The sequence below is a fragment of the Chanodichthys erythropterus genome, chromosome 9 (assembly GCF_024489055.1).
Source record: "Chanodichthys erythropterus isolate Z2021 chromosome 9, ASM2448905v1, whole genome shotgun sequence".
NCBI classification, from domain to species: Eukaryota; Metazoa; Chordata; class Actinopteri; order Cypriniformes; family Xenocyprididae; genus Chanodichthys; species Chanodichthys erythropterus.
In genome coordinates, this window is record NC_090229.1 from 17,425,381 (window position 1) to 17,441,261 (window position 15,881).

Consider the following 15,881-nt stretch of genomic DNA (forward strand, 5'->3'; position numbering starts at 1 on the left):
CATGTCAAACCATTCTTGCCTTCAAATCACTTGGACGATTTATATATATATATTCAACATTATGAAAGGTCATAATGTTATGCCTGACCTGTATGTATATGTGTATATACACTACCGCTCAAAAGTTTGGGATCTGTAAGATTTATAATGTTTTTAAAATAAGTTTTGTCTGCTCACCAAGGCTTAATTTATTTAATTAAAAATACAGTAAAAACAGTAATATATTGTGAAAAATGTATTACAATTTAAAAATATAGCTGCGAGCAGCGATGGCGGGCCCAAGCCCGGTGGCACCGCCACCCCGGTGGCTTCAGGGCAACTGTGCACAGCGGGCAATAGGCACTTAAAACGGTTAAACATCAAAGGACTATGTCAAATTCACTCCACATTTACTGCACTACAAGGTGCCGTTATAGAGCCCCTCCTCCCTGCCCATTTTCAAAGGATTACATGTGCCAAGTTTTAACATTATTCTGATGAATTTTGAAGCAAATCAGGTAAAAATAAGAGGGTGATCTCAATGTATGCTGAAAGTGACACATTTTCTGCTTCCAGTTGGTGGCGCTATGACTTTGAATCACAATAGTCAAATCCATGTGATCAGCCTTGTACAACGAAGACTAAGCCAAAGTTTCATCAAAATCAATTAATGTATGCAGAAGTTATAACACTTTGTTTCCTTTTCTTGCCATAAATTCGTTGCCTCGCCACGGCCAAACCGTTTGAGATATCCAAAATCCGTTTGCAATTAAACAACTTCAATGTGTTAGCAACAAGTTAAAAAAGCTTGGTGTAAATTGGATAAACCCTGTAGGAGTAGTAGTATAAAATTCATAGCCTGTTTTTTCAAAAAATTAACATTCAAACCAAAATAGCTGACTTCCTGTTGGTCGGAGCTAATGAATGTAAATTAGAAAATTGTCCGGCTTGATGAGAATAATATGTGTACCGAGTTTGGTGACTGTAGGAAAAACTAACCCCCCCACTTTTGTCAAAAGGTGGCGCTACTGAGCCCCTCCACCACGCCCATTTCTATGGCTTTGTCCATGTCTACTGGTTGACAATATTGATGTGTGTGTCGAGTTTCATGCAATTTGAAGCATGTTAAGAGCCTCAAAAACACTCAAGAATATTATTACAGTTTGACCTGTTGCCATGGCAACAATATTTCAAATATCAAAAATCCTGTCATAGGTCTACATCTGCTGTGTATTGACATTACACTGATGAAGTTTGAAGCAAATCAGGTAAAAATAAGAGGGTGATCTCAAAGCATTTTAAAAGTGATACACTTCTTGCTGCCATTTGGTGGCGCTATAACTTTGACTCACAATAGTTACATCCATGTGATCAGACTACTACAACCAACACACTCCTGAAGTTTCATAAACATCAATCAATGTATGCAGAAGTTATAACACATTTCCTGTTTCCCTTTTCTCGCCATAAATTCGTTGCCTCGCCACGGCCAAACCGTTTGAGATATCCAAAATCCGTTTGCAATTAAACAACTTCAATGTGTTAGCAACAAGTTAAAAAAGCTTGGTGTAAATTGGATAAACCCTGTAGGAGTAGTAGTATAAAATTCATAGCCTGTTTTTTCAAAAAATTAACATTCAAACCAAAATAGCTGACTTCCTGTTGGTCGGAGCTAATGAATGTAAATTAGAAAATTGTCCGGCTTGATGAGAATAATATGTGTACCGAGTTTGGTGACTGTAGGAAAAACTAACCCCCCCACTTTTGTCAAAAGGTGGCGCTACTGAGCCCCTCCACCACGCCCATTTCTATGGCTTTGTCCATGTCTACTGGTTTGACAATATTGATGTGTGTGTCGAGTTTCATGCAATTTGAAGCATGTTAAGAGCCTCAAAAACACTCAAGAATATTATTACAGTTTGACCTGTTGCCATGGCAACAATATTTCAAATATCAAAAATCCTGTCATAGGTCTACATCTGCTGTGTATTGACATTACACTGATGAAGTTTGAAGCAAATCAGGTAAAAATAAGAGGGTGATCTCAAAGCATTTTAAAAGTGATACACTTCTTGCTGCCATTTGGTGGCGCTATAACTTTGACTCACAATAGTTACATCCATGTGATCAGACTACTACAACCAACACACTCCTGAAGTTTCATAAACATCAATCAATGTATGCAGAAGTTATAACACATTTCCTGTTTCCCTTTTCTCGCCATAAATTCGTTGCCTCACCACGGCCAAACCGTTTGAGATATCCAAAATCCGTTTGCAATTAAACAACTTCAATGTGTTCGCAACAAGTTAAAAAAAGCTTGGTGTAAATTGGATAAACCCTGTAGGAGTAGTAGTATAAAATTCATAGCCTGTTTTTTCAAAAAATTAACATTCAAACCAAAATAGCTGACTTCCTGTTGGTCGGAGCTAATGAATGTAAATTAGAAAATTGTCCGGCTTGATGAGAATAATATGTGTACCGAGTTTGGTGACTGTAGGAAAAACTAACCCCCCACTTTTGTCAAAAGGTGGCGCTACTGAGCCCCTCCACCACGCCCATTTCTATGGCTTTGTCCATGTCTACTGGTTGACAATATTGATGTGTGTGTCGAGTTTCATGCAATTTGAAGCATGTTAAGAGCCTCAAAAACACTCAAGAATATTATTACAGTTTGACCTGTTGCCATGGCAACAATATTTCAAATATCAAAAATCCTGTCATAGGTCTACATCTGCTGTGTATTGACATTACACTGATGAAGTTTGAAGCAAATCAGGTAAAAATAAGAGGGTGATCTCAAAACATTTCAAAAAGTGATACACTTCCTGCTGCCAGTTGGTGGCGCTATAACTTTGACTCACAATAGTCACATCCATGTGATCAGACTCCTATAACGAACACACTCGTGAAGTTTCATAAAGATCAATATATGTATTAAGACGTTATAACACATTTCCTGTTTCCTTTTTCTCGCCATAAATTCGTTGCCTCGCCACGGCCAAACCGTTCGAGATATCAAAAATCCCCTGGCAATTTTTAATCATCAGTGTCTTGACTTCATGCTGACCGAGTTTGGTGGCGATCGGATTAATCGTCTAGGAGGAGTATATCAAATTCCAGAGCATGCGTTTTTCAAACAACCCTTAATAGCTGACTTCCTGTTGGCGTGGCGATTAACTTAGAGCGCGAAAGTTGTTCGGCCCGATGAGGTCTATATGTGTACCGAGTTTCATACTAATACGTGCAAGCATGTTTAATATATGGACCAAATTTTCAGACTTTTTTCAAGGGGGCGCTGTCGAGCCCCCCTGCCACGCCCGGGTACCAGCCTCTCCGGCGTCCTAATGGCCGCGGATTCCAATGTGTGTGCCAATTTTCAAGAGTTTTTGAGCATGTTAAGGCCCCAAAAAAGCCCCGGAATACGTAAAAAAAAAAAAAAAAAAAAAATAATAATAATAATAATCAATATAGCTGCGAGCAGCGATGGCGGGCCCAAGCCCGGTGGCACCGCCACCCCGGTGGCTTCAGGGCAACTGTGCACAGCGGGCAATAGGCACTTAAAACGGTTAAACATCAAAGGACTATGTCAAATTCACTCCACATTTACTGCACTACAAGGTGCCGTTATAGAGCCCCTCCTCCCTGCCCATTTTCAAAGGATTACATGTGCCAAGTTTTAACATTATTCTGATGAATTTTGAAGCAAATCAGGTAAAAATAAGAGGGTGATCTCAATGTATGCTGAAAGTGACACATTTTCTGCTTCCAGTTGGTGGCGCTATGACTTTGAATCACAATAGTCAAATCCATGTGATCAGCCTTGTACAACGAAGACTAAGCCAAAGTTTCATCAAAATCAGTTAATGTATGCAGAAGTTATAACACTTTGTTTCCCTTTTCTTGCCATAAATTCGTTGCCTCGCCACGGCCAAACCGTTTGAGATATCCAAAATCCGTTTGCAATTAAACAACTTCAATGTGTTAGCAACAAGTTAAAAAAAGCTTGGTGTAAATTGGATAAACCCTGTAGGAGTAGTAGTATAAAATTCATAGCCTGTTTTTTCAAAAATTAACATTCAAACCAAAATAGCTGACTTCCTGTTGGTCGGAGCTAATGAATGTAAATTAGAAAATTGTCCGGCTTGATGAGAATAATATGTGTACCGAGTTTGGTGACTGTAGGAAAAACTAACCCCCCACTTTTGTCAAAAGGTGGCGCTACTGAGCCCCTCCACCACGCCCATTTCTATGGCTTTGTCCATGTCTACTGGTTGACAATATTGATGTGTGTGTCGAGTTTCATGCAATTTGAAGCATGTTAAGAGCCTCAAAAACACTCAAGAATATTATTACAGTTTGACCTGTTGCCATGGCAACAATATTTCAAATATCAAAAATCCTGTCATAGGTCTACATCTGCTGTGTATTGACATTACACTGATGAAGTTTGAAGCAAATCAGGTAAAAATAAGAGGGTGATCTCAAAGCATTTTAAAAGTGATACACTTCTTGCTGCCATTTGGTGGCGCTATAACTTTGACTCACAATAGTTACATCCATGTGATCAGACTACTACAACCAACACACTCCTGAAGTTTCATAAACATCAATCAATGTATGCAGAAGTTATAACACATTTCCTGTTTCCCTTTTCTCGCCATAAATTCGTTGCCTCGCCACGGCCAAACCGTTTGAGATATCCAAAATCCGTTTGCAATTAAACAACTTCAATGTGTTCGCAACAAGTTAAAAAAAAGCTTGGTGTAAATTGGATAAACCCTGTAGGAGTAGTAGTATAAAATTCATAGCCTGTTTTTTCAAAAAATTAACATTCAAACCAAAATAGCTGACTTCCTGTTGGTCGGAGCTAATGAATGTAAATTAGAAAATTGTCCGGCTTGATGAGAATAATATGTGTACCGAGTTTGGTGACTGTAGGAAAACTAACCCCCCCACTTTTGTCAAAAGGTGGCGCTACTGAGCCCCTCCACCACGCCCATTTCTATGGCTTTGTCCATGTCTACTGGTTGACAATATTGATGTGTGTGTCGAGTTTCATGCAATTTGAAGCATGTTAAGAGCCTCAAAAACACTCAAGAATATTATTACAGTTTGACCTGTTGCCATGGCAACAATATTTCAAATATCAAAAATCCTGTCATAGGTCTACATCTGCTGTGTATTGACATTACACTGATGAAGTTTGAAGCAAATCAGGTAAAAATAAGAGGGTGATCTCAAAACATTTCAAAAAGTGATACACTTCCTGCTGCCAGTTGGTGGCGCTATAACTTTGACTCACAATAGTCACATCCATGTGATCAGACTCCTATAACGAACACACTCGTGAAGTTTCATAAAGATCAATATATGTATTAAGACGTTATAACACATTTCCTGTTTCCTTTTTCTCGCCATAAATTCGTTGCCTCGCCACGGCCAAACCGTTCGAGATATCAAAAATCCCCTGGCAATTTTTAATCATCAGTGTCTTGACTTCATGCTGACCGAGTTTGGTGGCGATCGGATTAATCGTCTAGGAGGAGTATATCAAATTCCAGAGCATGCGTTTTTCAAACAACCCTTAATAGCTGACTTCCTGTTGGCGTGGCGATTAACTTAGAGCGCGAAAGTTGTTCGGCCCGATGAGGTCTATATGTGTACCGAGTTTCATACTAATACGTGCAAGCGTGTTTAATATATGGACCAAATTTTCAGACTTTTTTCAAGGGGGCGCTGTCGAGCCCCCCTGCCACGCCCGGGTACCAGCCTCTCCGGCGTCCTAATGGCCGCGGATTCCAATGTGTGTGCCAATTTTCAAGAGTTTTTGAGCATGTTAAGGCCCCCAAAAAGCCCCGGAAGACGGAAAAAAAAATAAATAAAAAAAAAATAATAATCCTTAGAAGAACAAGAGGGCCCTGCGCGAATTTTCGCTTGGGCCCTAATAATCCTTAGAAGAACAAGAGGGCCCTGCGCGAATTTTCGCTTGGGCCCTAATTAGAAGAACAAGAGGGCCCTGCGCGAATTTTCGCTTGGGCCCTAATAACTGTTTTCTGTTTGAATATATTTTACAAAGTAATTTATTCTCTCGTTGGCAAAGCTGAATTTTCAGCATCATTACTCCAGTCTTCACTGTCACATGATCCTTCAGAAATTATTCTGATATGATGATTAGTTCCTCAAGAAATATTTGTTATTATTTTCAATGTTGAAAACAGTTGTGTACATTTTTTTCAGGATTCCTTGATGAATAGAAAGTTCAAAAGAACAGCATTTATCTGAAATACAAAGCTTTTGTAACATTATACACTACCGTTCAAACGTTTGGGGTCAGTAAGAATTTTTATTTTTATTTTTGTGAGAAGAATTTAAAGAAATTAATACTTTTATTCAGCAAGGATGCATTAAATCAATCAAAAGTGAGAGTAAAGACATTTATAATGTTACAAAAGATTAGATTTCAGATAAACACTGTTCTTTTGAACTTTCTATTCATCAAAGAATCCTGAAAAAAAATATTGTACACAAATATTTTGTACAATTTTAAACAATAAATGTTTCTTGAGCAGCAAATTGACATATTAGAATGATTTCTGAAGGATCATGTGACAATGAAGACTGGATTAATGATGCTGAAAATTCAGCTTTGCCAACACAAGAATAAATTACATTTTAAAATATTTTCGAATAGAAAACAGTCATTTTAAATTGTAATAAAATTTCACAATATTGCTGTTTTTTACTGTTTTTAATTAAGTCAATGCACCCTTGGTGAGCAGATGAAACTTATTTTAAAAACATTAAAAATCTTACCAATCCCAAACTTTTGAGCAGTAGTGTGTGTATGTATGTATGTATGGATGTATGTATACATACATACATACATACATACATACATACATACATACAGGTCAGGCATAACATTATGACCTTTCATAATGTTGAATGGTCAATGCTTTCTATTTCGGATAAAGGCTGTTCTTTTGAACATTGTTTTCAACATTCATAATAACCAGAAATATTTCTTCAAATTAGCATATTAGAATGATTGCTGAAGGATCATGTGACACTGCAGACTGGAGTAATGATGCTGAAAATTCAGCTTTGCCATCACAGAAATAAATTACATTTTAAAATATATTTAAACTGAAATCAAATATTTAAAATTGTAGTTATATTTCACGATATTTCTGTTGTAAGGCCCGCCCAATAGGCCCAATGGCGGTTTCCCACAGGACAGGGAAGGATTCTTGCATGTTCTGTCTTTTCAGCGTGGCAAAGTAGTTTAATTCCAAATAATCTTTTATCTGACTCCATTTTATTATGACCTCGAAATTTAGTTTAGAATGTCAATTGATTATCGGTCATTTGTATAATAATTTAGCTCTACATTTGAATATTCTATTTAACTCTTTACTCTTATTGTACTCGTTCATTCAGTTCTCAGAGTCGCACAGGGTCCTCGCACTGGCCATTCATTAATTATGCGGGCCCACGATCACAAACTCGCCGGTCTTGGTCACTAGACAGAGGTAATTGACTATACTGTTTACAAGGCCGCTTTCATGCTTGCTCTGTCTAAAAGTATTTGTTTAGTCCCCATAGATCTGTATACACTTGAATTAAAGTAACACTATCTCTAGTCAGAGGTCATAACCACTACTACAGATAAGCCAACCAATATTACTTCTCTGATAGTAGCTTTGGTTTGGTTTTGCCATGGTTTCCCATGTACACTTAGCTAAAGTAACATTACATTAAACAGAGGTAAGGCTGACCCTATTTAGGTTGGTCGATTAACATTTTGTTGTCCTAAACGGAAATGCAGTTTTTAGCCTTTACAGTCTAAGTACACTTGAACTAATGCCAAGCATTAGACGGAACTCTAAAATCACAGTTGGCGTGCCCTATGCTCCACTCAAAACTGGACTTTAGCCCGTTACTAACCTGACGCAGATTTGTAGTAACAATGGACACATCCTAATCTACTGAAGTCAATCATTTCAGAGTAAGTCAGAATAAAATCAAATGTGACAATTCATTAGTCATGTAAATGTATCATGCCAATTACATAATCAATTCAAAGATGATCAATACAAAACATCAAATGCTCAGAAAGAGAGTAAGATGCACATCTGACATTAGAAAAAATACACATTGCTGAGTGTCCTGGACACTCAGAAAATACATCCCCCAATGGGGCATGAACTTACAATTTGCATCCGAATTTGCATTGACTAGGGTCACAGACCCAGGGAGTTCGCACCTTGCTGTGGAACAGGAGGAGGTTTGGATGAAGGCCCCTGGGAAAGGGGCACACCCACAGTTGCAACCAAAGTATCTCTAAACTCTTAAAACCTTTAATACCTTTTGTTTACTTCCATGTATATGAGACCATTGTACCAGTTGCACTGAGACATTTCAAACGATTCTAAACATGTATTGCATTCTGTGATGATTGTTCACATAAAACCATATAGATTTTGGGTGAATTTCAGGTCATCTCTGCATGTAGAGAGAAGAGATGGGGGAAGAGGGGGTGAAGGAAAGGAAATGTAGATTAAGGCAATGCTGAGGTGTGATTGACTCAGTGAGTGTGATTGCGTCTTGGATGGGGATGCTAATTTTGCAAGAGAGAGTTCAAATGTTCATTTCCTTTTTCTCAAAGAGTAGCCCTTTCTTGGTCCAGGCACTCCGATATCAGTCTTACATTGTTTTCACTGAATTTTTGATGAAATAAATGCAACCTTGGTCAACATGACTTTTTTCGAAAAAAATTTAAAAAAATAATAATAAAATTTTTAACGGCAGTGTATATTAGAGCTATGAGTTTTGCCTACTCTATACATTTCTAGCTATTTTTAAATTTTCCTGACTAATTGTCTATTTAACATTATTCTAGTGTTGTAATTTTCTTAATGAAAGTTATTATACAGTGTTACTGAGTAAATTATGCTCTTTTTTTTTTTTTTTACTTGAAAATCTGTGTGAGGGATCCCTGAGACTGTAAAATAAACTTGAAAAGGAGATCAAGGGTCCGGTCAAGCTAAAATATAGATGACGTCCTTTACTTTTGAGTAGAGTTGGGATTGACTTTATTGGCATTTACACATCTGGTCCTCAAAGTTTCTGGCTTTATTCATTTGAGGAAAATCCATTAAAAGTTCATGGTGGCTCGAGCAGGATTTCTTCCAGAGACCTCTCTGCTTTAAAGTACTGGCTTGGCTCAGTATTATACTTCAAAGTTCCTTTTCGGAATGCCTTTTTCTTTGAAGCCATCCTTGTTTTTCAACAAAATATTTCAATTGTTCAAGGTCCTAGTGCTTCCTGTGTCTAACTGCGATTTCTAGGTCTCAACAATTTATAGTCGTTATGGTCTTGGAGGTTTCAGTAATGGAAAAGGCTCCATGTCCTACAATAAGAAACCACTTTGTGGACTTCAGATTTCATTCAACAGAACTAATTGATTTTCCTTAGAGATAATAATAGCCTCTCAAATTCAGGGTCTCTCCTGTGTTAGAGCTGACAGTGATGCTTCATATTGTCATCTGAGCTGTACCATCTTTAACTGCAGATGCTTGTTTTTTGTGTATCACAATTGCATTCTAGTGATCTCATATCGTTGCACTTCATTCACTCAAAAGAATCTCCAGTTCGTTTTTATACTACTAATGACAGTAAACATGTCTATAACTCCTCAAAGCTCAACGATGCTCCTTTGAGTGAGCAGTGGGGTTTAAAACCACATTCTTTTTCTTTTAAAACTGTCCAGTTGCAATTGATAGACGTATTGATTGTGTTCCCAGGAAAATATCAAGGTTACATCGGATCACTGGAGAGATTTAGACTGTATGTACAATTCTGTTTGACAACCAAGGTCACAAGCAGCACCATTTATCTAGAATCATTTGATTCCTGTGTTTCAACTTTGATACTGTTACTATAAGGCCGTTCCTTTAAAAGCACCACATAATGCACCGTTCCCCTGGTCATGGAGTAAAAAAAGAGTTTTGTTTAGCGTGTCAGAGTGCCTTTCTCTTCAGCGGCTGCATTTCTAGAGTTGACAGCCACTACGTTACATTTATGATTATGATTGTTTATTATGATTGGCATGAATGTGTGCAATAAAACTATTTAATGCACAGGTAATTTAATCACCATTCTATATTAATGTGCTGTTTTCATTGAAGCACACACACACATACGTCACTACCCTGATCTTTTGAATATTCACTCATGTTATAAACATCAAATAATATTGATTTTAATATAAGTTCTTGCATTTTGTTCTCCCTAGCTAGCCTAGTGGGGATGAAAAAAATAGAGAAAATGTAATTTTCCATCTAAACATATAGATTAATGCATTAAACAGGCGTCTTTGACCGCATCTCATCTGCTTTCTCAGTTTCTACTTTGCAGAGTACACTTTTCAATGTAAAGGTATAGTGTAAAGGTAAAATGGAAAATGGAAAAAGTAAAATGCAGGGTATTGAAGTTATGAAGTTACTGATGTACATAATTTTTTTCTTAACACCCCCTTTGAACTGTTAAGCCCCCCCTTAGCACCCCCAAGAAAAACATTCAGTCCTAGACAGCATAAATAAAAACATACTGAGTGTACCTTTCAACTCCTCAGAAGAAAAGCCTTGGCTTTAAAACACTGTGATTCATTCAGCACCTTGATTCTGACTCTGAAATTTTAAAATGTCATCTGGTGTAATTGGGTTATAGTTTGTTTAGTGTATATTACTGTGTGTATTCCCAGCAGTGTCAATGCAGTGCTCTGTGAAATCAATCTATTATGACTTGTAAATTACTTGGGATGAGAAATAAGCAGCTATTAAGGCTAAATCTCTCTGGTCTAAATATGTCACGAGCTTACACAGTCCATTAGGTTTAGACAACTTGAGGAAATCACTGTTGTAAATATGATCTCATTGTTTACTCAGACACTATATTTTTGAATATAAAATCATTTTGATATTTTTATATATATATATATATAATTTTTTTTTTTTTTTTTTTTTAATACACATACACACATCGATCAGGCAACACTGATTATCTCTTCATCATGCCACCTGTTAGTAGGTGGGATATATTAGGCAGCAAGTGAACATTTTGTCCTAAAAGTTGATGTGTTAGAAGCAGGAAAAATGGGCAAGCGTAAGAATTTTTAGCAAGTTTGACAAGGGCCAAATTGTGATGGTTAGACAACTGGGTCAGAGCATTTCCAATATGAAATGTGATGTGAAAAAAGAATCCTACAAAATCATAGGGGGCACAAATGAGCATGATCTTCTGATCTGGTGGTTGGTCAGTTGTATTCACAATAAGACACAGGTTGAGAATCAGATGAATCAGTGATCAAACATCTCAGGGGAAGATCTGAACACTGGGGCTAAGCTTTCTGTGCAAATGTCTCAGGGAGGGTAAATGTTGAGTCTTGTGTTTTACACCAATATTATGTGGATAGAGAGACTGTCTGTTAGACATTTGTCATATTTAACCTTTTTGGAGGATATTACAGTTTGCAGATGGTGGCATTTGAAATCATTAAATCCACAAGTATTGCGGAAAATGACTTTTTCCTCTTTTTTCATATGCCGCAGGGAAGCTGCTAGAGTTAATTTACTGTGAATTATAAGTATAATCACAAAAGATCACAGCTGGCATTGTTAATGCTCATCACATTGACAGATGTACGCTCCATGACACATCTTAATGTTTTTTTAAATAAACGTATAATGTATTAATGTGATGTTTATGCAATATTCACAACTATAACGTTGTTGAGGTTTACTGAAAGCATCAGGTACATCAATTCAATACATCAATCAACATGTGTCAAAGAGAGGACTGAAATTACTCCATCCTAAATAGACTTCCCTAAATGTTACATTTAGATTTTTCCAGTCATTTGTTGCATAATAGAACCTGAAACATCAAGTTAATGTATGCAGCTATGCTATTTTTTTCTTTCCCCCTCTCTCTCTATCATTCTATTACTCTTTCCATGTCCCTCCCCCTTCATTAGCAGAACATTATTAATATCTTACATTATAGTATTCATGAGCGTTGCAGTTTTCCACTGTACGAGTGCAGCGATGAAGATACATCAATGAAGTCTTTTCCCTCTGAAACATGATCTTATTTTAAAATTTATGACTGCTTGACTGGTTATAACCCCTAAAAATATACAAATATTTCAGAATATTAGTATAGATAATTTGAGTTATTTTATCAATAAACCCTAATCATGTATTATGTTTCCCTGTGTATGACAGAAAGAAAATGTGACACTGTTTTGTCTATGCAGTGGAAAGCAAGCTCAATTAATGAATTCATCTTAATGAGGATGGAGACGTCAGTCCTTTGTTTTAGCACAGTCAGCCACAGCAGTGATTAGCATATAAATGCTGAGAGGGAATGAATGTATTGTATTTTCATTTCTGTCTTCAGGAGTTAAGCCACATTGGATTGAGCTTGGATCAGTGCCTTTACTTTAACCTCAAGAAAATTCCTTCACAATTGTCTGCTGATGTCTCTGTCCCCCAGCAAATATGCTGAACAGATATACATTTTGAATAGACATTGAAAAGATTTGACTTATTAAAAGGGAGAACAGAAAACAGTTCTGAGGATCATGTTCCAGCATCAACAGGGTTTTGCACCTTTATTTCTTTATATCCACAAATCTTACATGAATCACTTAAACACATTTATTTCTTTTCCTCTTTAATGACATTTTTGTCTCTTATCAAAGCTGTTTTTAAGCACTTTAACCTTGACTTTTGTTTTAGTTTTTCAATTGCTTTCTTAGCATGCATTATTGTTGTTGTCATTGCACTTTATTTTTTCAGCAAGCAGGTAGATGCTGTATTACATAATCCATAATTCTAATGCTGGATCTTGTATTTCATATATCTTTGTATGATCCCTTCTTTGTGACAGCTTTAAGGGCTTTATTATTTCACTGCAGTTCAACATCCTTATATTGAAGTCATCCATTCACAATTATAAACTAACCCTAGGCTTATTTTGAACGTCTAGTCCTCTATAATATATATCTTACACCGGCGTCCCATAAACTTGCATTCTGTTCATGTTTATGAAGTGTGAGCTAGTGCCTGTTAAGTGTCAAGAACTGACATCTGGCATGTTCCAAGTTTAAAATAAGACCTAAAACTAATTATTATTTATTATTATTTTTCCCCACCAAATAATCAGTGAAAAGGAGGTGCTCAGAAAATGTTTATCCTCAACATCAGGAGGTCAAACTAAGTTTTATTTGAATTTGTTAATTTTATGAGATTTTTTTGCAACCGTTACCAAAATTCAGACATATCTAAATACTTTAACAACCTAATTTGTTTTTTTGTTGTTGTTTGTTTGTTTTTTTTTATTTAATGCAATTTTCTAAATTAAGCTGTCACTTAGTTGCAGTAGACCAATCACAACACACTAGTCCAGCGACCAATCAGACACATAGCACTTTTTGAAAGGAGAGGCTTCACAGAGACTATGAATATGTGAAAAATGCGTTTTTGAACATTCAAGCATGAAAACCTATTCTAGCAGACCCCAAAAACTAAATCAAGGCTTTGTAAAAGGGCATAATTTGGCCTTTTTTTAAAATCAATAAATAAATAATGGGGCATCAGAGTTTACTGAATTAGTATAAAGTGTTATTTGCTATGCTCATACTGTTTGTTTGTTTGTTTGTTTGTTTGTTTTTTTTCCTTCCTCTATAGCTGGCTCTTGAAGACCCGGTGCACAGCGTCTCTCTTCAGCAGTTTGTCTATGAGAAGTTGAAGGCTCAGCAGATGTTGATGGGGGACCAGGGTTTCCAGGCTCTCATGGAGACGGTGGACACGGAGATTGTGCGACAGCTGCAAGAGTTTATCCAGGGCATGTAAGGATGAGACAACAGCAGATGGTTAAAACCAGCCCTGAGACCAGAGATGCCAACATTTTAATGATACCCCAGAGAAAAGAGCTTCCATATTTTTTAAACACACACTTTCTTTTGCTTCCTCAAACACACCTTTTTCAAAGTTTGAGACGGGGCAGAGAGGAAATCTACTTAGATTGAAAAAAGAGACTCTTTAAGAAGGAATTAAATGTTGTGATGTGAAGTTTTTGTAATGGGAAAAGAGTTTGAAACCGCCATTTAAAGGGCCCAAGCAGTGTTTACACTGAGTGTTCATATAAAAAGTTTTTGTATTTATGTAAAACACACTGCATGACAACATTACTTTTTTTTCCCCTCTGGTGGCTTTTCCCTGCTCTTAGATCAGTATACCATGAACTACTGAAAAGTCATTAACATTTTTGATTGAAAGTATTTTCATATCAGATACACATAATGATAAATGAATGGATGTAAATGTTTACCTTCCCATAACTATTGCTGCTAATGCTCCAATACTGCACCTCTCATATGAGGTTCACAGGAGATCATAAGAACCAAATACATCAGTTTAATGAAACAAATGTCTATTTTAATCAAAAGTACAGTGCAAATGTATGAGTGAATATTCTTACTGCCGTAGCAAGCTTTTTTTTTTTTTGTTAAGGACACGCAATAAGTGTGTATACATTTATAGAAATGTTTTTGGTTGAAAATGGGATGTTAAGAAGCACAGTCATACAGTAGAACGACTGTCACTGTGAAATGAATTTTGAGTCTGAATAAAAGCCTTATGCTTTAAGCCTTATTTATCCTCCACTGACACACCTAATATTGTATCTCCCATCTGTAATAACATGCATATGTTACATTATAGCACATTTCGCTCTGTAGTTTTATTTTCACGTATGAACCCTATTTTTTCATTGATGCAGCTTCAATAAAGTTCAGTAAGTCTGAAAATCACTGTTCACTTTGTTAGCTTGCTTGTATAAACCCTAATGGTCAACGTTTTCTGAATGTTTACCATGACTTAATGGCAATCAGGGACAGTCAGAGCTGAGCTTTTCAGTGTATTATTAAAAATAGCTCAAATAATGAAATAAAGCACAAAATTAAGTAGTATGAATAGTTTTGTCCTGGCAACTTCCAACAATCTCCCTTTTTCACACCATAAAAAAGCTCACACTTTCCTGCTGATGTAATAACCAGAAACAGTCCCTGGTGGCAAGATGTGTGAGTCACGTCCAATTAAATGTGGCATTTCTTGAATTACTGTTATTATTTACGTCTCTCAATTTCAGCCTCCATATTTATCAGTTTCTTGTGAGTCTGCTTACTACTTGATTTTAAAGCGTAAGTCTTAAGTGGTGCTAGTTAGAAGAAAAAAAGTCTCGCTAACCTTAACAGTGCTGTATTACCCCCACCCAAATCACTGCCATTGTTTAATAGGCCTGGCATCATAGTCTTAACCTATTAGTCTCAAGCTCACACACCCACGGGCCACCCGCAGTCTGTTCACTGACCGCCTGATTGCACAGAAAAATGGCCAGAACTACGGAAGAAAAGAAGCCTGTCATTTGTGGACTGTTACACCATTGTCTACAGAAATATGCAAAAACTAGCTAAATGACTCCATTCTCAGATAAGCAAACATTTTTAAGAAAAATATTGCATGCTACAATTTCAATGAAATATTTATGGCCAGTAAGAAGTTTAATTTGGACCTCAAATTCATTCAAATTAATAAAATTGGCTATCTGAATGTGTATCCATCTGTGCATACAAGGATATTATTGACTGGTGTCTCATAAAACTAACATGGCAGCTGAACCTATTTGTTTAATAAAGCAGAATATGGAGCTGACAGACAGTGTACATTCACAGAGATATCCAGAAAATGATTTCTGAAAATGTAAGATTGTTTTGGTTCACACAGCAGCTGAAACAAATATGACGAAACTTCATTTCCATTGTTGATTACTGA

General features: G+C 36.6%; 1 protein-coding gene across 2 annotated transcripts in view; it reads left to right on the plus strand.

Annotated features, from left to right (window-relative positions):
• The window catches only part of ipo11 (importin 11), a 178,353-nt gene extending 163,505 nt beyond the window's left edge, over positions 1-14,848 (plus strand). For both annotated transcript variants that reach the window (XM_067394838.1, XM_067394839.1), the window contains exon 30: positions 13,737-14,848. In XM_067394838.1, coding sequence (XP_067250939.1) covers positions 13,737-13,901 — 165 coding nt within the window. In that variant the 3' untranslated portion in view covers positions 13,902-14,848. The remainder of the gene's footprint in view (positions 1-13,736) is intronic.
• Positions 14,849-15,881: the final 1,033 nt, after the last annotated feature.